Below are 26,742 nucleotides of genomic sequence, written 5' to 3'. Positions count from 1 at the left end.
TCTTTCAAAATGTTTGTTGGGTGTTTGAATATCCCCTTTCTGTAAATATCTAAATATTTTGCCTATATTCTAGAGGATTATCTTTTTCTTGTCCATCTTAAGAATTCTTTATATATTCTGGATGCAAATTCTTTGTTGGATATACGTATTGCAAATAACTTTTACTACTTTACAAGTTGCCTTTTCACCCTTTTATTTTTTTAATTTTTTTGGAGTATAGTTGATTTACAATGTTGTGTTAGTTTCATGTGTACAGCAAAGTAAATCCGTTATATACATATATCCACTCTTTTTTAGATTCTTTTCACATATAGGTCATTACAGAGTATTGAGTAGAGTTCCCTGTGCTGTACAGTAGGTCCTTATTAGTTATCTATTTTATATATAGTAGTATGTATATGTCAATCCCAATCTCCCAATTTATCCCTTCCCCTCCCCTTTTCCCCCTGGTAAACCATAAGTTTGTTTTCTACATCTGTGACTCTATTTCTATTTTGTAAATAAGTTCATTTGTACCATTTATTTAGATTCCACATATAAGCAATATCATATATTTGTCTTTCTCTTTCTGACTTACTTCACTTAGTATGATCATCTCTAGTTGCATCCATCTTGCTGCAAACAGCATTATTTCATTCTTTTTTATGGCTGAGTAATATTCCATTGTATATATGTACCACATCTTCTTTATCCACTCCTCTGTCATAGGACATTTAGATTGCTTCCATGTCTTGGCTATTGTAAATAATGCTGCAATGAATGTTGGGGTGCATGTATTTTTTCAATTTATGATTTTCTCCAGATATATGCCCAAGAGGGGGATTGCTGGATCATATGATAGTTCTATATTTAGTTTTTTAAGGAACCTCCATACTGTGCTCCATAATGGTACCAATTTACATTCCACCAACAGGCCTTTTCACCCTTTTATTTTATGTATTTATTTATTTATTTATTTTTGCTTAGTTAAATCTCTTATTTTATTTTAACATCTTTATTGGAGTATAATTGCTTTACATTGTTGTGTTAGTTGCTGCTATATAACACAGTGAATCACCTATACGTACACATATATCCCCATATCCCCTCCCTCTTGCGTCTCCCTCCCACTCTCCCTATCCCACCCCTCTAGGTGGTCACAAAGCACGAGCTGATCTCCCTGTGCTATGCAGCTGCTTCCCACTAGCTATCTGTTTTACATTTGGTAGTGTATATATGTCACTGCCACTCTCTCACTTCGTCTCAGCTTACCCTTCACCCTCCCTGTGTCCTCAAGTCCATTCTCTATGTCTGTGTCTTTATTCCTGTCCTGCCCCTAGGTTCTTCAGAACCATTTTTTTTAGATTCCATATATATGTGTTGGCATACGGTATTTGTTTTTCTCTTTCTGACTTACTTCACTCTGTATGACAGACTCTGTCCATCCACCTCACTACAAATAACTCAATTTCGTTTCTTTTTATGGCTGAGTAATACTCCATTATATATGTGCCACATCTTCTTTATCCATTCATCTGTCGATGGACACTTAGGTTGCTTCCAAGTCCTGGCTATTGTAAATAGAGCTTCAGTGAACATTGTGGTACATGACTCTTTTTGAATTATGGTTTTCTCAGGGTATATGCCCAGTAGTGGGATTGCTGGGTCATATGGTAGCTCTATTTTTAGTTTTTTAAGGAACCTCCATACTGTTCTCCATAGTGGCTGTATCAATTTACATTCCTACCAACAGTGCAAGAGGGTTCCCTTTTCTCCACACCCTCTCCAGCGTTGATTGATTGTAGATTTTTTGATGATGCCCATTCTGACCAGCGTGAGGTGATACCTCATTGTAGTTTTGATTTGCTTTTCTCTAATGATTAGTGATGTTGAGCATCCTTTCATGTGTTTGTTGGCAATCTGTATATCTTCTTTGGAGAAATGTCTATTTAGGTCTTCTGCCCATTTTTGGATTGGGTTGTTTGTTTTTTTGATATTGAGCTGCATGAGCTGCTTGTATATTTTGGAGCTTAATCCTTTGTCAGTTGCTTCGTTTGCAAATATTTTCTCCCATTCTGAGGGTTGTCTTTTGGTCTTGTTTATGGTTTCCTTTGCTGTGCAAAAGCTTTTAAGTTTCATTAGGTCCCATTTGTTTATTTTTGTTTTTATTTCCATTTCTCTAGCAGGTGGGTCAAACTTTTCACCCTTTTAAAAGTGTCTTTGGTAAACAAAGTTATTAATCTTTATATAGTCCAATCTTATCCATTTTTTTCCCTTTTATGGTGTTGACTTTTTACATGCTGTTCAAGAAAGCTTTGCCAAGATCATGAAGATGTTCTTTTATGTTTTTCCTTTAAAAGTTTTCTTGTCTGATATTTACATTTAGAACTCTAAGCCATCTAGAATTAATTTTTGTTTAGGATGTGAGAAGGTCTAGATATATATTTTTTCCCATGTGGATCTCCAGGTGACCCAAAACTATCCTTTTCCCCACTGCACTGCAGTATCACCATGTCATAAATCAGCTGATTGTGTATGAGTGGGTCTCTGTTCTAATCCATTGGTCCATGTGTTTCTCCTTATACCAGTAAAATATATCCTCCCTTCCCCAGTTGATTGCTAATCTTGACTCTGTTTCCTAGACTATTTCTTTGACAGAGATTCTCTGAATAAGATTTTTGTAATGAATTCAGTGTACATTTCAAATCTTAGTTAACCTAACATCAGCTTCTTTATTCCATTGCTTTCAATTGACTTAAAAAATTGGAATAAGCAAAAAGATAGGACTGAAATTTGTGTAGATCTTACGAAATATAAAAAGGTAATTTTATATTTTTTGTGACTTTTATAGGTTTGTATGGATATGTTTAAGAAATATATAAGTATCAACGAGCTTTGTTTGCTACAACGTGCAGGTATGAGACAATGGAATGATTACTATGAATTTATTAATATGAGAGTTTCAAACAATGTGCTATTGTCTTAATAGTTTGAAAGTAAATTCAGTACTTTTGAGTATGAAAACTGAATGCCTTAGAGTAGCTCTCTTGGTCTTAGAAAGGATTAATAATAAGTGTGGCATTTTGGTTAATAAAAAAATTATAATCCACCTAACACTGTAATTCCCTCACATACTAATATTTTCATGACATAGAAATTTTATTTACAGTTGTAAGACAGGAAAAAGGATATTGTTAATTGGCTTAAAATCTTTCTGAAGGGATCTTTCAGAAACTGTATCTTCCTTACTTATTAGCCCTTTTCTTTTTACATTATCGCTTGTAGCCAGTGCACTATCCATCATTCTGTGCAGTTCCCTAAATAGGGCATGCTGTGTTATAATAGAGAGGGCACTGCTGTCTCTACCCAGGATCCCTTTCTTTTATCCCACTTCCCCATAGCAAAGACCTATTCATCTTTCAAAGCTTACTCATAGGAAATAGGATAATCTCCTCTATTAGGCCCTTATCTGACTCCACAGCCTCATCCCATTCCCTGCTCCCATCTCCCCCTACTACATTGTGAGCCCCAAGAGGAAGGGACCAAGCTTTACATTTGTCACCCTGACACAGCCACCAAAACCACATAGTATGATGGTAACAGAGCACCATATTCATCTGCTTAAAATCTCATCTAGCTAAAAACAAGATCTCTGACAAGTTTGTTTTGCTGGTGATATCATCTCCTCTAAGGATTAGAGGAAGCATATGAGGGAACTGGTAGTCTGGACTTAATCCAGCTGTAGCAAGGAGGAAGTAGTTAAGGTAGAAGTAATAGGAGCCTATATAGGGAATATACCTGTCATCTGACAGGTTGTGATAACCAAGGAGGAGAAGCTACATATGGTTAGATATGGATGAACATTTATATTCCAGAAATAATTCCATAACATATATGGAAGAAAAGAGGATGACATGGGAAAAATGCAAAACTCCCCAAAACATAATTCTGGTTGTGTGAATATCCAGTATGGGAAAAGGAAAAATATATGTTTATTCAGTTATAAAACAATAAATACAGAAAACAAAAATAAAAACCTATAGTGAAGAATAAGTGCAGGAAGTTGGCAAAAACCTATATAAATTACGTTTGATGTGAAAATAGAAAGTTAGATCAGCGGAACAGATAGATAGCTCAGAATAAACTTGATATTATGTATAAAGAGGTTTAGTGTTTAGAAAGACCATAGGGTTTGGGAAGGAAGACTCATTTTATGAATGATGTTAGGAAAACTGGATAGCAACTTAGAAAGAGAAACTCTGAATATCTCTGGTATAAAGTATAGATCTAACTGCTCAGGCTCTACAGAGAGGCCTCAGGAACCACCTAGTTCACAAGGGAATGTACTGAGAGGGTGGGACTCCCCATTACCGTATTTAAGCATAAGTTCATTTTTATCTGTTTTATATTTGAATTTCCACATAAAATTCTTTTTCCAGAAGTTGTTTGACTAAAAACATTGTGAAAAACTACTACTGCTTAGCATACACCAAAATGAATAATTGTAGTATGTTGGTAATTCAGTAAAAAGAATTAACATTTTCAATCAGATATTTTTGAAAGTTGATAATTTCTGTGGTTTAAAGTAATCAAAGGAAGCACAAAAGATAAAAATTTGTTTATATAAATGTAAACTGAAAAAAGGTATTAGCTTCAAATATTTTAAAATATATGTATTCTGAGCTCCAGAGTTACCACATTATTGGATTCAAATGCCCACTTTTCAATCAAAAAGTCTCATGTGACAGGGCTTCCCTGGTGGCACAGTGGTTGAGAATCTGCCTGCCAATGCAGGGGACACAGGTTCGAGCCCTGGTCTGGGAAGATCCCACATGCTGTGGAGCAACTGGGCCCGTGAGCCACAATTGCTGAGCCTGCGCGTCTGGAGCCCATGCTCCGCAACAAGAGAGGCCGTGATAGTGAGAGGCCTGCGCACCACAATGAAGGGTGGTCCCCACTTGCCGCAACTAGAGAAAGCCCTCACACAGAAACGAAGACCCAACACAGCCATAAATAAAAATAAATTTTAAAAAAATTTAAAAAAAAAGTCATATGACATACAAAGAAATGAGCAAAATATGGCCTATTCAAAGGAAAAAATAAATCAACAGAAACTATCCTTGTAAAAGACCTGATGGCAGATAAATTAGACAATGATTTTAAAACATCTGTCTTAAAGGTGCTTGAAGAACTAAGGAAGATGTGGGGAAAGTCAAGAAAATAATGTGTGAACAAAATGGAAATATCAGAGAGATAGGAAACCTAAAAAGAAACCAGAAGAATTCTGGAGTTGAAAAATACAATAACTGAAATGAAAAATTCACTAGAGGGATTCAACAGCAGATTTTAGCAGGCAAAAGAATCAGAGAACTTGAAGATAGGAGAATGGAAATTATCAGGTCTGAGGAACAGAAAGAAAAAAGTTTGAAGAAAAGTGAATACAGCCTGAGGAACACCATGAAACAGAACACTGTGGAAGTCTCAGAAGGAGAAGAGAAAGAGAAAGGGGTAGAGAGAATATTTGAGCAAATAATGGCTGAAAACTTCCCAAATTTGATGAAAGTTGTAAATATAAATATCCAAGAAGCTCAGCAAACTCTAAGATGAACTCAAAGAGACACACACCAAGACTTATTTTAATCAAACTTTCAAAAGCCAGAGGCAAAGAGAGGATCTTGAAAGCAGCAAGAGAGAAGCAAATTATCACATACAAGGGATCCTCAATAAGATTATAAGCAGATTTCTCATCAGAAACTTTGGAGGCCAGAAGGCAGTAGGCCAATATATTCAAAGTGCTAAAAGAAAATATCTGTCAACCGAGACTCCTATATCTAGCAAAACTGTCCTTCAGAATTGAGGGATAAATTATTGGTATGACATTCCCGGATAAACAAAAGCTGAGAGAGTTTGTTTCCTTTAGACCTGCCCTTCAAGAAATGCTCAAGGGAGGCCTGCAAAGTGAAATGAAAGGGCATGAGACAGTAACTTGAGGTCATATGGAGAAATAAGGATCTCAATAAAAGTAAATACATGGGTAGTTATAAAAGCTAGTATTATTGTAACAATGGTTTGTACTGTACTTTCTGCTTTTTACATGATTTAAGAAACTAATACCTTTAAAGAAAAGTATATTATTAGTGTAAAAACTAGTATTATTGTAAATTTGATTGGTAACTCCAAATCCTCTTTTCCATATTATTTAAGAGACTGATGCATTTGAAAGAACTGTTAGTTAATGTTTTGGGGCACACAGTATATAAAAATGTAATTTGTGACCTTAGCAACTGAAAGGGGTGGGGATGGAGCTGTAAAGAAGCAGAGTTTTTGTATATTATTGAAGTTATGGTATAAATCCCACAGTAACCTCAATAGCTATAGAATATGCACAAAAGGAAATGAAAAAGGAGTTAAAACTTTCACTCAAAAAATCAGCTAAACACAAAAGAAGAGAGTATTGCAGGAAATGAGGGACAAAAAAGCTATGAGACATACAGAAAACAAATAGCAAAATCAGAAGTAAGTCCTTCATTATCAGTAATTACTTTTAAAGTAAATGGATTAAATTCTCCATTCAAAAGACACAGATTGGCAGAATGAATAAAAACACATTATCCAATTATATGCTGTCTACAAAGTGTTCACTTTAGAGCCAAAGACAAATAGATTGAAAGTGAAAGGATGGAAAAAATATTCTATACAAATAGTAACCAGAAGAGAGCAGGAGTGGCTATACTAATATTAGACAGAATAGACTTTAAATCAAAAAAGGTTACAAGAGACAAGGAAGGATATTATATATAGTAATGAAAGGTTCAGTACAGCAGCAGTATAAACATTTATACCTAATGACAGACGATCAAAATACATAAAGCAAAAACTTACAGAATTAATGAGAGAAATAGACAGTTCTACAATAATAGTTGGAGACTTCAATACCCCACTCACAATAATGGATGGAACAACCAGACAGAAGGTAAGTAAAGAAATAGAGGGCTCAACACAAGATACCCACTAGATCTAACAGACACATACAGAGTATTCTACCCAACAACAATAGTATACATATTCTTCTCAAGAGCACATGGGGCATCTTCCTGATAGACCATGTGTTTGGCCACAAATTAAGTCTCAACAGATTTTAAAAGATAGATATTATACAAAGTATCTCCTCTGATCACAACAGGATGGAATTAGAAACCAGTAACAAAAGAAAACTGGAAAATTAACAAAATTGTGGAAATCGAACATACTTTTAAGCAACCAAGGGATCACAGAAGATATCACAAGGGAAATCAGAAAATACTTAGAGACAAATGAAAATGAAACACAACATTCCAAAACTTATGAGATGGAGTGAAAATGGTACTTAAGAGGGAAATTTATAGCTATTGTATAAATGTTTATGTTAAAAAACAAGAAAGATCTCAAATCAACAACCTAACTTTACAACTTAAGAAACTAGAGAAAGAAAAACAAACTAAACCTAAAGCTAGTAGAAGGAAGGAAATGATAAACATCAGAGCAGAGATAAATGAAATAGAGAACAATGAGAATAGAAAAACAATGAGAAGAAAATCAATAAAACTGAAAGCTGGTGTTTCAAAAAGACCAACAAAATTAACAAATCTTTGGCTAGATGGACTAAGAAAAAAGGAGAGAAGATTGAAATTGCTAAAATAAAAAAAGTGGGGACAATAATACGATTCTACAGAAATAAAAATGATTATAAGAGAGTACTGTGAATAATTGTGTGCCAAACAAATTGGATAACTTAGATGAAATGGACAAATTCCTAGAAAAACAAAATCTTCCAAGACTAAATGATGAAGAAATAGAAAATCTGAATAGATCTACAGCTAGTAAGGAGATTGAATCAGTAATCAAAAATGTTCTGACAAAGAAAAGCCCTGCACCGAATGGTTTCACTGGTGAGTTCTACCAAACATTTAAAGAACTAATATCAATCCTCAAACTTTTCCCAAAAATTGAAACACTTGCTAACTCATTCTATGAGGCTGAGGCTACCATTGCCCTGATACCAAAGACAGATAAAGAAACTGCCAAAAAGGTAACTACAGATCGATACTCCTTATGAACATTGATACAGAAATCCTCAACAAAAACTAACAAACCAAATTCAGCAGCATATTGGAAGGATCATAGACCATGACCAAGTGGAATTTATTCTTAGAATGCAATGATAGTTCAACATACAAAAATCAATCAAAGTAATACACCACATTAACAGAATGAAGGGGAAAAACCACATGATCATCTCAATTGATTCAGAAAAAGCATTTGACAAAATTCAACACCTTTTCATGATAAAAACACTCAAAAGACTAGGAATAAAAGGAAACTACCTCAACATTTAAAAAGCCATATCTGGGCATTTCTATACACTGACATTGAACAATCTGAAAAGGAAATTACAAAAACAATTCCGTTTACAATAGCATAAAAAAGAATAAAATACTTATTAACTTAACCAAGGAAGTGATAGACTTGTACAATGAAATCTACAAAACATTGCTGAGGGCTTCCCTGGTGGCACAGTGGTTGAGAGTCTGCCTGCCAATGCAGGGGACACGGGTTCGAGCCCTGGTCTGGGAAGATCCCGCGTGCCGCGGAGCAGCTAGGCCCGTGAGCCACAATTGCTGAGCCTGTGCGTCTGGAGCCTGTGCTCCGCAACAAGAGAGGCCGCAATGATGAGAGGCCCACGCACCGCGATGAAGAGTGGCCCCCACTTGCCACAACTGGAGAAAGCCCTCGCACAGAAATGAAGACCCAACACAGCCATAAATAAATAAATAAATAAATAAATAAAAATTAAAACAAACAAAAAAAACCAAACAATTAGGAATTTCTTAAGCAGCAGCAGACTGGGAAAGGCAACTAACTGTCAGTGCTAAAGAAATATGTTGAAACTCATTTAAAAAAAAAAAATTGCTGAAAGAAATTAAAGATAAATTAATGGAAACACATCCCATGTTCACAGATTGGAAAACTTAATATTGTTAAAATGTCATTACTTCCCAAGTGATCCCCAAGGAATCCCGAAGTAATCTTGAAAAAGAAAAAACCTGGAGGACTCATACTTCCTATCTTGAAAACTTACTACAGAGCTATAGTAATCAAAACAGTGTGGTACTGGCATAAAGACAGACATATAAACCAATGGACTAAAATAGAGAGCCTGGATATAAAGCCTCACTTATATACTCAAATGATTTTTGAGAAGGATGCCAAGATCATTCACTAGTGAAAGGATAGTTTTTTAGTGCTGGGAAAACTAAATATCCACAAGCAAAAGAATAAAATTGGACCCTTATCTAACACTATATACAAAAATTAGTTCAAAATTGATTAAAGACCTTAATGTAAGACCTACAACAATAAAACTCTGAGAAGAAAGCATAAGGACAAAAGCATCACACATTGGATTTGGCAGTGATTTCTTGGATATGACACCAAAGACAATGGCGACAAAGAAAAAACAGACAAATTGAACTTCATGAAAAATTTAAAATTTCGTTCATTAAGAGACAATATCAGTAAGATAAAACAGCAGCCCACAGAATGGGAGAAAGTATTTGTAAATCATATATCTGATAAAGGATTGGTATCCAGAATATACAGAGAACCCCTAAAACTCAACAACAAAACCTGATTCAAAAATAGGCAAAGTACTTGAAAAGACATTTCTCCAAAGATACACAAATGGCCAATAAGCATGTAAAAAGATGCTCAGTATCACCAATCCTAAGGGAAATGCAAATCAAAACTACACTGAGATACCACCTTACTCCCATTAGGATGACTGCTATCGAAAAAAACAGAAAACAACAAGTGTTAGTGAGGGTGTGGAGAAATTGGAACCCTTGTACCCTATCGGCAGGAATGTAAAATAGTACAAACACTGTGGAAAAACAGTATGACAGTTCCTCAGAAAATTAAAAATAGAGTACTGTATGGCCCAGCAATTCTTCTCTTGATATATACACAAAAGAATTGACAGGGTCTCAGAAGATATTTGTACACCCATGTTTATAGCAGCATTATTCACAGTAAAATGTGAAGCAACCCAAGTGTCCGTTAAGAAACTACTTTCTCAAAGGAAATTAATAAGTGTTACAATTTTTGGTAGAATGTTCATATCACAAATTGTAATAAAAATATCCCCAGGGTCAACATGTTGGTGGGGGTTAAAACAGCAAGAAGGGATATATGTCAAAATAGTCTACATCCACCCCTAAACAGGCCACTACCTGAAATCTCCATGGGAGTGTGGCTCCTTAGGAGTTTGTATTTAGACCATTATGTATGAGGCAGTTTGGCCCTATTTTTTGTGGATAGCACATGAGTTAGCTCCCAATGTAGTGCCTAACATCCTGGTTAACATGTTATTGCCATTAACTTTTGCTTTAATTTATTTTCATCAAGTATTTCTGATACTGGAAGTGTACCTTTTAAGAAAATGAATTTATACTACTTGATCTTTAAATATGGAAAGATTGTCTAATTTAGGAAAGATGAATATCTTAAAAGCAGCAAATAACTTTAATATATACTTCTTCCTTTTTAGTAAACACATTTATGGCGTACTACAGAAAGTTCCCTCCGGGTATACACTTTGATCTACAAGTACTAAATGACCTTCTCAATTCTTTACTCACACATTGTTTACTGAAAGAAGTATTTCAGGTCATGAGCCTCAGCATAATGGTTAAAATGCTGGTAAGTAACCTGAAAATATATTTTTCTAATATTTTAAGTTAATTTATCTGTTATATTTCTTGTTTGTATAATTGAGCAGTTGCATTTCTGTTTGTTGAATACTTCGTAGAGAACACTTTTGTTTTTCAGCATAAATGAATTTGAGAAACTTAAGGTGTACTGAAAGAAGACATGAAAATGAGTGTAATTTTTTTGTTTTATCCAGCCTGCTCTGAAAATATTACTAAAAACATTTGAGTGTGTGGCAACTATGAAATTAAGGAATGCTGTACCTGCTTTAATTGATATCTTTTGCAAGGTATGATTTCATTTTATCCCTTTTATACTCTAATACTGAATAACCAAGAAAATAATGATTTCTGCTTACACTCTTAAATTGCCTTTTACTCACATTCTTAATGCCAAAGAATTCTGTTTTCAGAAATGTTCTTTTTCTCCCGAAATAAGGTTTATAAACACACTCCAGTGACTGACAGGACTTCCCCTTAATTAAATAGTTCTAAGCACTCGAGGTGACTTCTTTCAGATTCGTGAACTGTCCTCATCTCTACTTCTTAAGGATGATTAAAGAAAGTTTTCTTTTTCAAAAAGATTTGAGGTCATATATAACAAAAATAAATACACAAACCAATGTATAAATAGGACATTGTTACCAAACAAAGCAGATCGATAAGAATATGGTGGCAAGGAGTTAATTTTCTATTTGGCACTAAGCAAAAAGAAAAACAAAAATTTTTATAGCTTTTAAAAGGTACATTAAAATTTTTACTGTTGTTGAATATTTCCTAGTGTTTGGTACTACCCAGCCATTCATTTCAGAATAGGCTTAATAGCAGGAAAACACCCAATTCTCACCCATTCTCTTTAGGAAGCAGCATTGGAACCACTCTAGCAGATGAACAAATATTTCAGTGAATACTTCTAGTTCCACATTACAAAACTTGACAAAGTTACTTGCCGGGAAATTTTTTGAATCAAGAATTACTCAAACTTCCAGTTACATAACAAATGAGTCACAGGGATGAAATGTACGGCATGGGGAGTATAATCAGTAATAATGTAGTATCTTTGTATGGTGACAGATAGTAACTAGACTTACGGTTATCATTTTGTAATGTACAGAAATATCAAATCACCATGTTGTGCACCAGTAACTAACGTAGTGTTGTAGGTTAATTATACTTCAGAAAACAAACTCATAGAAAAAGAGATCAGATTTGTGGTTACCAGAGGCAAGGCGTGGGGGGATTGGGAATTGGATGAAGGTGGTCAAAATGTACAAACTTCCAGTTATCAGATAAATGGGAACTAGGGATGTATTATACAACATGATGAATAGAATGAACACGGCTGTGTGTTCTATATGAAAGTTGTTAAGAGAGTAAATCCTGAGAGCTCTCATCACAAGGAAAACAATTTTTTTCTTTTATTTTGTATGTATATGAGATGATGGATGTTCACTCAAATTATTGTAATCTTTTCGTGATGTATGTAAATCAAATCATTATGCTGTACACCTTAAACTTATACAGTGCTGCATGTCAGTTATATCTCAACAAAACTGGAAGATAGATAGATAAATTTAAAATTAAAAAAATAAAAAGAAATTACTGATCACCTGTAGTCATTGTAGAAAACCTCAGTTTAATACCTCTCAGGAATTTTATCATCAGGGATACAGTACAACCACCAGTGCTATACTTAGTAAAAGACAGAATGAGTACCAAACGAGGTACAGCTGATGAAGTGGTTGAGCTAACTTGGAGAACAGGAAGAATATTCAAGTTTGCATTCTAAAGTATTATTTTCATTTTTGCTTTAAATTCTTGATATAAGCAGTCTTATCGTGGTTCTCAAATATTTGAAGAAAAATATGCTTCAAAGTTTTAAAATGAATTTTAATTCTGTTTGTCTCCATGTTTCACTTCTTCCATCAGTCTCTTAGTTTTTTCCACACACATTGGTTTTGACTCTTTCATATTTTTATGAGAATGACTACTTTTTTCCCTCTTCTGCAGCTTGTTGAAGCTGGGATGGTACTTGACCCAGAACACTTTAACTATATTATTAAGCTTTTATACCAAGTACAGGCTTCCAAGCAAGAAATAACTGCAGTTCTGGAAATGAAATCCAGGTAAGAAGAATCATTATAATTATGACTAAAATATATGTATTTTGGTGGGGACTTAAAAAGGATGAAGGCAAGGCACTTATTATTGTTCACATGCTCACCGTAAGCCCTTCTCCTTATTTTGGCTATGGCCTAGTCACATTGTCATCAGCTGCTCCTAGCCAACCCTCCTGGCCAGCCTCACCAGATCTTTTTCAGTACCTGATTTCATCTCAGTACCTGGCAGATCAAATGTAAAGTCTCCCTTGCTCTGTTTCACAACTTACTTGATTCTACTTAATGCACTCTCTTATGTGTATACAAATTACTTTAATTCTTTTTTCTCTTTCACTTCTTGCCACATTAACTAAATAAAATATTTTAATGTCTCTCCTTCATTCTTTTTATTGATTGATTGATTGATTGATTGATGGCTGCATTGGGTCTTTGTTGCTGTGTGTGGGCTTTCTCTAGTTGCGGTGAGCTGGGGCTACTCTTCGTTGTGGTGCGCGGGCTTCTCATTGCGGTGGCGCGCAGGCTTCTCATTGCGGTGGCTTCTCTTGTTGCAGAGCATGGGCTCTAGGTGCCCGGGCTTCAGGAGTTGTGGCTCGCAGGCTCTGGAGCGCAGGCTCAGTAGTTGTGGCGCATGGGCTTAGTTGCTCCGCGGCATGTGGGATCTTCCCAGACCACGGCTCGAACCCGTGTCCCCTGCATTGGTAGGCGGATTCTTAACCACTGCACCACCAGGGGAGCCCTCTACTTCATTCTTTCTCTCACTTGTTCACTTTCTCTATTCAGTTTATGGGCCTCCAAAGGCCTTAAAAAAAAAACAAAACCCTGTGCTAATTGTAAGAGTAGTACCATAATATACCTGTATTGAGAAAAAGGAAAGCCATGACTTCTATAAAAATTTTTATTACGCTGTCACATACATAGAGAAAAGTATACAAATTTTAAGTATTTAAATGAACTACAACTTTTTAACAAAATCAGATTTGATAAAGTGCAAATGATATCAACCACCAAAGTCCTTGAGAGTGCCCAGAAAGCTCCTTCAGAGGAGCTTCCACAGTTGTTTTTATCTCATTTCTCATTATCCTCTAGTAGAGAGGTTTCCAAACTTTCTTGGTTCACAGTGTCCAGAGGCCAAAATAAATACATTAACAGTACCGTTTATTAAGTAGTTAAATCCAAACAAGTTAATAGCAGTTTGACAGTGTCTGACAGATGTCGCTTGAAAATTTAAAATAACCTGAGGAGCCCCTGTGAATTTGCTCTAGTGCTCTGGATGCCATGGTGCAGTTAGGGAATTTCAGCTCTAATTATACTGCTTCCCTTCAAACACCAGCATTTAAGGTACATTTGAGTTCTTCAGGTTCTATGATTTTTTTTAATTCCTTTAACTAGTGATAGTTAATAATATTTATGTTGCATATGAAAATTATGACAATTTATTTGGTAACCCCTAATTTTGAAAATTGTATCCTTATGCACTCTGCCCCTTCCTATGTGCTTGCTTCAAAACAGTTATCTTGTATTTTTTAGGAGGTATTAACATTGGTGACCTATTTATTAGTGAAGGAGAAAATTAAAAAATAACTCTGGGTAGTTAAGAGGTGTAGATCATGGTGGGGGATATGGACCCAGCCCCAGGGCAGAAGGAAAAAAAAATTTAGTATTTATTATTTTATATTTGAATTTATATTTCCTGATGTTCTTTGAAATAATTACCCGTTTCTAGACAAGGGAAATGAATTTTAATGGACATTCTTATTTTGATTTTGATTATAATTTTTAGTTAGCTGTAGTTCATTTGAAAGGCTTTCACTTTCAGTGGATAAGGCTACTACAAAGAATTCTGACATTTATATTCAGGACATCAGTGAAAATTTAGGTGTGTATATAATCTAGGAAATTTGTTAACATACATTTAATGATTTTAAAAGTTGTATTTTGAAATAATCTTAGATTTACAGAAATGTTGCAAAAATTAGTGTGGCGAATTCCCATGTTCCCATCATCTAGCTTCCTTCATGTTAACATCCTACATAATAATAGTGCCATTATCAAAACTAGGAAATTAATTTTGGTATAAATCCATTAACTCACTACAGATCATATTGCACTGGAGTAGGATGCACATGGTTCAGTATATCTTATTACTGGTTAAGTTAACCTTTATCACTTAGTTAAAAAGATTATCTGCCAAGTTTCTACACTGTAAAGTTACTCTTTGTCCTATTGTAATGAATAAATATCTTGGGGAAGAGACTTTAGCATTATGTATTATGCTGTTTCTCCTCAAAACTTCATACATTAATTTTAGTATTCTTCAGTGGCTCTTTACTACAGGTTACTACTGTGGTATTTACCCAATGGTGATTTTGTATTTTCCCCATTTTTTCTACATTAAAAATTTATTTATTTATTTATTTATTTATTTATTTGGCTGCACTGGGCCTTAGTTGTGGCACGCAGGATCTTTAGTTGCGGCATGCAGGATCTAGTTCCCTGACCAGGGATCTAACCCAGGCCCCTTGCATTGGGAGCGCTGAGTCTTAGCCACTGGACCACCAAGAAAGTCCCTTTTCTACATTTATTTATTTATTTTTAAATAGCATGCTTCCTTTTTTTTTTAATAGCTATTATTGCTGGGGTTTTAAAAAAATATTTATTTATTTGATCACACCAGGTCTTAGTTGTGGCAGGTGGGCTCCTTAGTTGCAGCTCACCAGCTCCTTAGTTGTGGCATGCGAACTCTTAGTAGCGACATGCGTGTGGAATCTAGTTCCCTGACCAGAGGTCGAACCCAGGCCCCCTGCATTGGGAGTGCGGAGTCTTAACCACTGCGCCACCAGGGAAGTCCCTCCCTTTTCTACATTTATTAATTGGAATTTTTCAGTAAAGAAGAGCTGTCCCTTCTCCATTTATTTACTTATTCAAAATTTATGTCAGTGTGAACTCATGGCTGTTTATTTTATTCTATGGGTTATTTATAATCTAATAATATAGTTATTTATTTTGTTGCTCAAATTGTTCCAAATTTGACCTTTGGGAATTCCTTCAGGTTTGTTCCTACATCCTTTCATCATTTTTTTTTCGTTTTTCTACCACTTTCGTGTTATTTGAAGCCACAAAGTTAAGTCTCATCTTCTCTTTTCCCTGCTCCAACATTGGCAGCAACCATTTCTCCAAGGAGCTCTGGTTCCTTTTATTAGAGAATGGTATTTCAAAACCAAGACCTGAATGTGTTCATTGCTGCTAGAGTATCATTGCAGCCAGGTCTTCTCAGTGAACAGGGCTAGGAAATATATGTATGTATACACAACATACATACACACACAAGATATATATATTTATTTCTCTATTTTTATGTATATTACAAAAAACATGAGTACATACTGATAGCTTGATTCTAATCCAGCACTACAGGTTCATCTTAGTCTTCCCTTTTTCATATTTATAAATTCTCCAACAGTGAGAAACCTGACTCTCATTATCTACAATATATTTGCTCATTTATTCAGTCTTACGATCCACAAAAAGTAGTTTCAGAACTGCTAACCCATACCTCTGTGGGAAAAAAATTTAGTACATTTTTTAGTATAAGGTTATTATAGTATTCAGCCAAAATATTTCTTCCTAAGTTATTTTGTTTAGTTCTTTTTTTTTCCCTATGCCTATTCAGTGTGGTTATTCATTTGTAGACCATTTAGGTTTATTTATTACTGTTTGTATTATATTTTCAGTTATCCCACATCCTAGTTGGTTTGAATTATTTAGGGAAGTATGTGAAAAATTGCTGTCTGTTCTAACAGTCAATGCAGTACTAAAAAGATGCAATGAGAAATGTTGCTCCGGCTTACTCCTGCTCCACCGTTTCCATTTCATCCTTCTCTCTACCCCTTTTCCACCTACACACTGGAGGTAACCAGTCTTTCAGTTTCTGGGGTTATCCTCTTATAATGAGCAGATGTGTATGTATTTTCTTATATCTACTTCTTTATTACATATAGTGTAGGAAATAATAAATACTCTTTTTTTTAATTTGCTTTTTTTCACTTAGACAGTATATCCTGGAAATCAATCTAAATCAGTCCATAGAGAAATTCGTCATTTTTTAAACAATGCAAAGTACTCCATTGTATGGATATACTTTAGGTTATTCAATCAGTGATGGGTATTTAAGTTGTCCCCAATATTTTGCAATTTAAAACAATGCTACTGCTCTTGGATTGGAAAAATTAATATTGTTAAAATGACCATCCTACCCAAAGCAATCTACAGATTTAATGGTATCCCTATCAAATTACCCATGACATTTTTCACAGAACTAGAACAAATAATCCTAAAATTTATATGGAATCCCAAAAGACCCAGAATTCCAAAAGCAATCCAGAGGAAAAAGAACAAAGCTGGAGGCAGAGCCCTCCCAGACTTCAGACAATACTACAAAGCCACAGTAATCAAAACTGTATGGTACTGGCACAAAAACAGACATGTTGATCAATGGAACAGAATAGAAAGCCCAGAAATAAACCCACACACAGTTAATCAGTTAATCTGCAATGAAGGAGGCAAGAATATTCAATGGAGAAAAGACAGTCATTTCAACAAGTGGTGTTGGGAAAGCTGGACAGCTTCATATATTTAAATCATTAAAGTTAGAACATTCCCTCACACCATATACAAAAATAAACTCAAAATGGTTTAAAGACCTAGAAATAATGACACCATAAAAATCCTAGAAGAGAACATAGGCAAAACATTTTCTGACATAAAACGTAGCAATATTTTCTTAGATCAGTCTCCCCAGGCAAAAGAAACAAAAGCAAAAATAAACAAATGGGGCCTAATGAAACTTAAAAGCTTTTGTACAGCAAAGGAAACCATAAACAAAACAAAAGACAACCTACAGACTGGGAGAAAATATTTGTAAACGATGCGACCAACAAGGGCTTAATTTCCAAAATATATAAACAGTTCATACAACTCAATATCAGAAAACCAAACAACCCAATCAAAAAATGGGCAGAAGACCTAAATAGACATTTCTCCAAAGGAGACATACAGATGGCCAACCTGAAAAGATGCTCAACATCGCTAATTATTAGAGAAATGCAAATCAAAATTACAATGAGATATCACCTCACACCAATCAGAATGGCCATCATCAAAAAGTCTACAAATAATAAATGCTGGAGAGGGTGTGGAGAAAAGGGAACCTTCCTACACTGTTGGTAGGAATGTAAATTGGTACAGCCACTATGGTGAACAGTATGGAGATTACTTAAAAAGCTGAAAATAGAGTTGCCGTATGATCCAGCAGTCCCATCCCTGGGCATATATCCAGAAAAGACGAAAACTGTAATTCAAAAAGATACATGCACCCCAGTGTTCATAGCAGCACCATTTACAATAGCCAAGACATGGAAGCAACCTAAATGACCATTGACAGATGAATGGATAAAAATTAGGAACTTGTCCTTCCTTTTTAATGCTCTGGAATAATTTATAAAGCATCGGGACTAATTACCAAAATTGACCCCATAGTTGGCTGTCACACAGTATTCTTAGTTTAATGGAACCCTCCTCTTTTCTCCTTTTCTTCTTCTCCTCTTCCCAATTGCCGGTGTGCTTCTCCTTTCATTTTTGTCTTTTTTTCTTTCCCAGAAGCTATCTATACATTTCACAGGTTGCTGTCTTTAAATCATACAAAACTTTTAAGTTCCTCCTGTGTGGTTTGTGTTCTAATATACCCAGACAGTTTTTTTCTTAGCATTTTCAAATTTAGTGTGGACTTCGTCTTTGTAATGGTAGTTCTTAATCAATGTTAGGTCCCTCTGGTAGTTTCCCTTTTTGGTTCTCCCCTACAAGTATTTTTGTTTGTTTGCTTTGTTTTGTTTTGGTCAGTATTTGCTTGCCACAAATCCTTATGGACCAGTGAGAGTGAAGTGGGAGCAGTAGAGATCAAGTGCTGAGATTTAATTTTTTTTTCTCTTTTTTTTTTTTTTTTAATATTTATTTATTTATTTATTTACTTATGGCTGTGTTGGGTCTTCGTTTCTGTGCGAGGGCTTTCTCCAGTTGCGGCAAGCGGGGGCCACTCTTCATCGCGGTGCGCGGGCCTCTCACTATCGCGGCCTCTCGTTGCGGAGCACAGGCTCCAGACGCGCAGGCTCAGTAATTGTGGCTCGCGGGCCTAGTTGCTCCGCGGCATGTGGGATCTTCCCAGACCAGGGCTCGAACCCGTGTCCCCTGCATTGGCAGGCAGACTCTCAACCACTGCGCCACCAGGGAAGCCCTTTTTCTCTTTTTATTCACAATTATTTTAAAGTTTTGACATTCTCTGTCTTCAAGTTAGGATGAAAGTATGATTTCATGTGGAATTTGCTTTTTCCTCCTTGTTGCCTGTGGTTAGCTATCTGCTCAGTTGCCATTTTCTTCAGCGCTGAATAATTTTTATAGTATATTACTCTCTCTTTCTCCAGTCTCTTAGGTATAAATTATAGAACAAATGAATTAGGAGCAATATTGACTTTTTGGGTGATGAACATAATTAACCCTTTTTTTTTTTAATTTTTATTTATTTATTTATTTATTTATGGCTGTGTTGGGTCTTCGTTTCTGTGCGAGGGCTTTCTCTAGTTGCGGCAAGCGGGGGCCACTCTTCATCGCGGCGCACGGGCCTCTCACTATCGCGGCCTCTCCCGCTGCGGAGCACAGGCTCCAGACGCGCAGGCTCAGTAGTTGTGGCTCACGGGCCCAGTTGCTCCGTGGCATGTGGGATCTTCCCAGACCAGGGCTCGAACCCGCGTCCCCTGCATTGGCAGGCAGATTCTCAACCACTGCACCACCAGGGAAACCCTATTAACCCTTTTTTATTGTTAAAGGTTACAGATGAGGCAGTTTATAAAGAACTGGAAGTGTGATTTAGAGTCAGCCTTGAATGAAATAGAGGTATGTTGCTTATCTTTTAAATAAATTTCTGGGATCTCCGAAAACCAATAACAACAAAGAAACTTTGGATAGTAACCAAGTTTTAGAAAAGTTTTACAATGCGGCTGTTACACAGAGAAATGAAGGAAAAGAAGTTTAATTTTTTGCAAGTTAATACTTTGAAATGCAAACATAATTTCTAGAGTTGTGAACTGTTCTAAAAATAATTGTAGAAATAGTTCAGTTTAAAATTAACTTATGTTAAGCGATAATAATCTATAGCTTAGCCTTTAATTCTTGTCACTAGGCAGACTCCCTCAGTGCACAAATGACTTGGCTTTATTGTCGAGATCCATAGGTGGCTGCAGTATGTGACATGACAGGGTAAAGCCAAGGTCACTGTGCACTCTCCAAGCATTTAAAGTCTGAATAAGAAATAGAGGACTTTCAGGATGACTGTACTTTTTAATTTAAGATCATTTTTGTACTCATTCTAGTAATTGTTGATCTAGTCTAAATTAGAATTTATATCCTTGAAACAATTTTTTATTGGCATGGGAAACTTTCTTAGTCTAGAATTGAAAATAATAGGAAGATAGTAAGTTTACTGAAATTTACTTTGTAACACCTTTTGTAGAAGAAATGTAATGCCCAAAATTATGTGTGGGCTGCAAATCATAAATGGCCAACTAACTGTAAAATGCAATCTCTAAAAGTAATAAAATAGTGTATTGCTGTGGAAGTAGCTCAAATCATGCTGTTAATCATCTGTTTTCCTTAAATCTATCTCCACTGTGTAGTTCAGGTTTGGGGGTGACATCATTAAGTACATTAGGAGCTAGATAATTAAAACAAGTGTATGTTGACATCTGGAACTTATAGAGGCATTGCTATGGACAGAAAAGCAAACTGTACAGTAACATGTTACTGCTGTTGTAACACTTGTCAGTAAGTTTATAAGGTTTGCAGAGATTGTCTTATTAATTTCTGTATATCTAATGCCTGCATGTGCCTACCCCATAATATGTTTGCATAAATGACAACTTGCATCTTTTGTTTTTAATAATTCTCATAGCATTATAAAGAAAAAGGTGACTGGACCAAATTGGGAAATTTATACATTAACATAAAACTGGGCTGTGAAAAATTTGCAGATTTCCAGAGATTTTGTGCTTGTATTGCTGAAACACTAACAAAAGACTGTAAAGAAGAGAGACCAGGTGTTCCATTTTGTGAATTCGCTGAAACAGGTAAATGTCACTGTTTTGGTCTGAGTACTGTGTGTTAGGGTGATACAGTGTTCTTTATTATTGATTGATGGATTGACTGGTACAATGTTCATAACATATAAAGCTCTTAATAGTCTCCATGTTGGAGATAAGTTAACACTGCAGTTTTTAGATACTTTTCCTTCTTTTTATAAATTTTTCCATCTGTTTATTGTTAAGTTAGATTATAATGATAAAAGGTCAATAGAATATCAGATGTTTCATGTTCTTATTTTTCTTTTCATTCAGATTGGTAAAACTATTTCTAAGAAATTGTAGTGGAGCATCTGAATTTTTGAATCATTAAGTTGTTACTATCTTCACTATTGCCACGTCAACAAAATTCGTATATTTTTGAGACCTTTCTTTTTACATCAGCTCTTCACTGCTATATTCTGTGTCAGGGTTGGCAAACTCTGTAAAGGACCAGATTTTAGGCCTTGCACGCACGGCATATAATCTGTGTCACACGGTTTTCTTTTCAAACAACCCTTTAAAAATAAAAACCATTCTTAGAAGCTCACAGGCTGTACAAAAACAGGCCACAGGCCAGATTTGGCCCATGGGCTTTAGTTTGCCGATACCTGGTCTTTGTGGTAATATCACTAATTCCATATTAAATTTGCCTTTTCCATCATTCTAAGTGACTCACTTTCTTCCATATACCTACTTTGTTTCAGTTAGCAAAGATCCACAAAACAGTGAAGTAGATAAAACTTTGCTGGGAAGAATCGGAATCAGTGCTATGTACTTCTACCACAAGCTGTTGCAGTGGTCCAAGGTACTTCACTAAATTTTATTTTGGCTTGGTATATAGAGTGTTAGTTTTAAATTTTTGAGCAGAATATAGGTTAACCCTGAAAATTTGCTAATAACTTGCTAATTTGCTAAAAATTTGCTAATAATCATTACGGGTGGCAAATTGAGACTTACACAATAAGTGAATTATTAGGTGGTATATTAGGCAAATATGGAAAGGAGGTGGCATGAGAAGAATCTCTATGACTACTATGAAGAATCTCAGTGTAAGGAACGCTTAGGAAGCTGTGCTAAATATCGTATTTATTTGAAGCACCTTTCAATTCAGAATTTATTTTGCCAGCTCCTGAGTATTGATAGTATTATAATTTTGGAAGCTCTCTCTTAAGATGAACCCGAGATACTAACAATTAACAGAACTCTTTTAAAATCACTTCTTAGGATGCCCTGGAATACTGTATACCATATATCTTCATGTCTACCTTTGAGGCTTAGCTCACCATAGAAGTGGTGTAGTGATTCTAGACCATATTGTACTATCATTGTTTAGATTTCCCTGAGGTGGTGGTGGAGTTATAGATTCAATAAAGTTAAGTAAAGTAAAGGACAGAAAAATCCAAAATAGGGAGCGAAGTGCTGAGGGATGGAGAGGAAGATAGTTGAGAGTGGGGTTACTATTGAATTAACTATTAAAATGTATCTTTTATTCCTTCCTTCTTTTTATAAAGAGGTTATTTCACAATTGAAATAATATTTAAGGACATGGTCACTCAGGTACGCATACAAAATTCATGAATTTTTTTTTCAAAAAGAAAATAATTTTTAAATCATCATTGTACAGAAGATCTCCAGTCTCCAACGTCTTCTAAGCGGTTTAGCACCTATTGTGTGGTAGGCCTGGGATGGGCAAAATGTACCTTGGCTCCGCTCTCACATTCTAGCTTAAAGTCTATCATAGCATTAATTTCTTGGGTATTTAATGCTTGAGAATTTGAGGACTACCTAGTTAGAAGACCCTTTTATAAAACTCAGACTGATTTTGCTGAAATTTTAGAGTATGTTTTAATTTTATTTGGTTTCTTTTTAAAGATTTGTTTTTGATATGGAACATTTTTAAAGTCTTTATTGAATTTGTTACCATATTGCTTCCGTTTTATTTTGTTTTTTTGGCCGTGAGGCATGTGGGGTCTTAGCTCCCCGACCAGGAATCAAACCCGCACCCCCTGCATTGGAAGGTGAAGTCCTAACAACTGGACCACCAGGGAAGTCCCCTTTATTTGGTTATTTTTATTTAGGGTATAAGCGGTTGGTGAATTTGTACCCTTTTCTTTTCTTTTTTTTTTTTCCTGGCTGTGCTGCGCGGCATGTGGGATCTTTTTTTTTAAACATCTTTATTGGAGTATAATTGCTTTACAATGGTGTGTTAGTTTCTGCTTTATAACAAAGTGAATCAGTTATACATATACATATGTTCCCATATCTCTTCCCTCTTGCATCTCCCTCCCTCCCACCCTCCCTATCCCACCCCTCTAGGTGGTCACAAAGCACCGAGCTGATCTCCCTGTGCTATGCGGCTGCTTCCCACTAGCTATCTATTTTACATTTGGTAGTGTATATATGTCCATGCCACTCTCTCACCCTGTCACATCTTACCCCTCCCCCTCCCCATATCCTCAAGTCCATTCTCTAGTAGGTCTGTGTCTTTATTCCCGTCTTGCCACTAGGTTCTTCATGACCTTTTTTTTCCCCTTAGATTCCATATATATGTGTTAGCATACTGTATTTGTTTTTCTCTTTCTGACTTACTTCACTCTGTATGACAGACTCTAACTCCATCCACCTCACTACAAATACCTCCATTTCATTTCTTTTTATGGCTGAGTAATATTCCATTGTATATATGTGCCACATCTTCTTTATCCATTCATCCGATGATGGGCACTGAGCATGTGGGATCTTAGTTCCCAGACCATGGATTGAACCCGTGCCCCCTGCAGTGGAAGCACGGACTCTTAACCACTGTACCGCCAGGGAAGTCCCAATGCCTGTATTTTAATTTTAAATGTTCACTATCTTATTTAGAATGAGTATTTTATTATCTTACTTAGCATGAATTTTTTAATGAAACATTCCATTTTGAACATAAAAGCAGAATCATTGAAATTAAACTTAAGGTATCCCTTGAAAAATGCACTCATTTATACAGTCAGATTGAAAGTACTTTGACATCATAATATGCATCTGACTCAAAACAGCATGTAATATAATATAAAACAAGAGTCTGAAAACCAAAAGCCAGATCTGGTCCACAGCCTGTTTTTATACAGCTCATGAGCTAAGAATGTTTTTTACATTTTTAAAGATTTAGAAATTTAAAAACAACCAAAAAGAATAAGCAGCTGACCAAATGTGACCTGCAAAGCCTAAAGCATTTACTGCCTGGCTTTTAATGGAAAAATTTTGCTGACCCTGGTATAAAATAATAACACATGTCCAATTTCTGATGTCCACCCTAGAGACAGCCTTTATGTAGACAATGTGAAATAATTAGCCTATTGACTCAAAAGAACAATTTTCAGACAACAATTTTATCCCCCCTTTTTTTTCACTATCATTCTTTATCTAAATTTCATATGAAATAATCTCCTTTTCATTGACTTTCCCTCCTGGATCTCAGGGTGATCAACAGAAGAAGAGCAAAAACATATGATGGGTAGCTTTCCACATTAAGGCATGAAATCCTTTTGCCAAATGAAATCTTTAGAGGAGGCACAGTGAATAAAACAGATGAAAGGAGAACCAATGAAAGGGGGCCCAGTGGTGGGCGTGGTTAATGAGACAAAGCCCTGCTTGCTCCCCTTCCCTTTCCATCTTTGTGGCTGAGCAGGAAAGGGCTTAAGGAGAGAGTCTTGGAGCAGTTTGACAACCATCAGTCTAGAATTATTCAAGTTGCATAATTGGCTTCTATATAATTATCAGTGACTTTGTACCTCAATAATACTCTTAATGATTGATACTCAGTGGGTTTTTTTTTGTCTTTTTTTTTTTTTTTTAACTCTAGGGAAGGAAGGTCTTAGATAAACTATATGAATTAAAAATACATTTTACAAGTTTAAAAGGACTTACAGGACCTGAGAAGTTAGCACCGAGATGTCAAATTGTGAATATTGCAGCAGAAATTTTTCTAAAAAGTGGAAGCCTAGATGGTGCCATTTGGGTATTAAGGGGTAAGTTCTGATATATGCCAACATGAAATAATTTGTTAAGCTTGTTATAAATTCTTGGTTTTGTAGTTATCTCAAGTTGATATTGAATTGTGGGTGATAATTTGGTCTAAACCCCTAGTGATCATGCGGGTAGGAAAGGTTGTTGCATAAAATGAAAGGAGAATGTTAACCTAGCTTTAAAGAAGAAACTATGTGAACCTTTGCTGAAAAGTTAGTTCTTACTTTGACCTAAGCACTATATAGATGCTTTACCTGATTATCTCAATTAATCTTCATAGAAACCCTATGAGTTTGGAATTATTACAATCCCCATATTATTGATAAGAAAATGTTGTCAGAGACAGTAAGCAGCTTGCCCAAAATGACATAACGAGTAAGGAGTGGAGGCCGGATTTAATCCCAGACAGTCCAGCTTCAGAGCCCAAGCTTCAGCTGCTGAGACAGGGAAATCCTGACTGCAGTCTGCGTAACTCTATCTTTGCATGTGCCGACAGCCATGGCTCCAAACCAAGACAGTAAAGATCATTTCCCCTAGTAAGTCAAATCATCTAACAGAAATTACGATGAAATTAAGCCAGCAGAAGCAACTAAGGTTAGTTTGGCATGAGGTAAATAAAATTTAGAGAGCACAGTAGTAGCACAGCATCTAATGTAGCTTTGGCTACTTGGACCATCAAGCAGATTTTATTTGATAAAATGGGATAGATAAGAATGAAGAAACTTCGAGAATCTCAGTTTAGGTGGAAGATGGAATAAACGCACAGGTAAATAAAATAGAAAACTTTTACACTAACACACTAAACTAGCATGCATACATATTCCTATATACATAAAACACCATATTTGTTCAGTGCTGAGGGTTTATGGAATATAGAGGTTGTGATTAGACTTCGTGATCAAAAGCTTGTTGGAAAAGGTTTTCTTCAACTTAACAAATGTAGCCAGTGAGGTTTCCTAGGACGGGAAGATTAATCAAAATAGAAGGATACCACACAAAATACAAATATACAAATACAAAATAGAATGTTTATAAAAATAGGAAGTAGCAAAATGCAAGCCAGAGCTCACAAGCTCTGTGAGAAAGAAAAAATGTGGCAAGAAATGGAAAGGGTAAAATAGTTGGTAAAAATGGGCCTGGATGATCTTCTGCCTAAAAGTTTCTGGCAAAACCAGTCTTTCTCAAACTAGAGACTGGGGAAGGGTTTGTGGGAGGGGTGTGGAGTGGTCTATGGAGATTTAAAATTTTTACAATTTTGTTGTTTCAATTTTGAGATTATCTTTTTAAATTCTATCAGTTATAAACACAGGATTTTCTTTTGCAGTGACCATTCCAATTGAAAGTCATTTTTCATAAGTAAAATTTTATTTCTTCGGAAAAAAAGGGCCCACAGAAGTATGTTAAGTTGTCCCCAGAATTTTTTTGTTCTTCAAAGGGTTCTGCAGTGAACAGGCCACTCTCAAGAAAGGAAATACAAATGGCTTGATCTCACTTGTAATAAGTGAGAGTAATACTTACTTGTATTAAGAGAAATAAACATTAAAATCCTAAACACCTGTCAGACCAGCAAAGATTAAAGTTTTGTGATATGCTTTTCATGAGGGTATAGAGAAATGAACCTTCACATATATTGTCTTTAGGGACTTTTTGACAAAATATCTGTCAAAATTTAGTAATGCATATTTCCTTTAATCTATTAACTTCATTTCTAGGAATTTGTCCTAC

General features: G+C 35.5%; 1 protein-coding gene across 1 annotated transcript in view; it reads left to right on the top strand.

The window, feature by feature from the left end:
* TOPAZ1 (testis and ovary specific PAZ domain containing 1) overlaps positions 1–26,742 on the top strand; it is a 68,594-nt gene that overhangs the window by 28,250 nt on the left and 13,602 nt on the right. The window contains exons 9-16 of the mRNA XM_036869422.1: positions 2,831–2,894; positions 10,565–10,716; positions 10,922–11,014; positions 12,735–12,850; positions 19,720–19,786; positions 20,841–21,015; positions 21,714–21,814; positions 24,854–25,019. Of these exons, the coding sequence (XP_036725317.1) occupies positions 2,831–2,894; positions 10,565–10,716; positions 10,922–11,014; positions 12,735–12,850; positions 19,720–19,786; positions 20,841–21,015; positions 21,714–21,814; positions 24,854–25,019 (934 nt within the window). The remainder of the gene's footprint in view (positions 1–2,830; positions 2,895–10,564; positions 10,717–10,921; positions 11,015–12,734; positions 12,851–19,719; positions 19,787–20,840; positions 21,016–21,713; positions 21,815–24,853; positions 25,020–26,742) is intronic.

Source organism: Balaenoptera musculus, chromosome 11 (genome assembly GCF_009873245.2).
Source record: "Balaenoptera musculus isolate JJ_BM4_2016_0621 chromosome 11, mBalMus1.pri.v3, whole genome shotgun sequence".
In the NCBI taxonomy this organism is placed as follows: domain Eukaryota; kingdom Metazoa; phylum Chordata; class Mammalia; order Artiodactyla; family Balaenopteridae; genus Balaenoptera; species Balaenoptera musculus.
The sequence above is the reverse complement of the archived record's forward strand: the minus strand, read 5'-3'. Positions and strand labels throughout refer to the sequence as shown.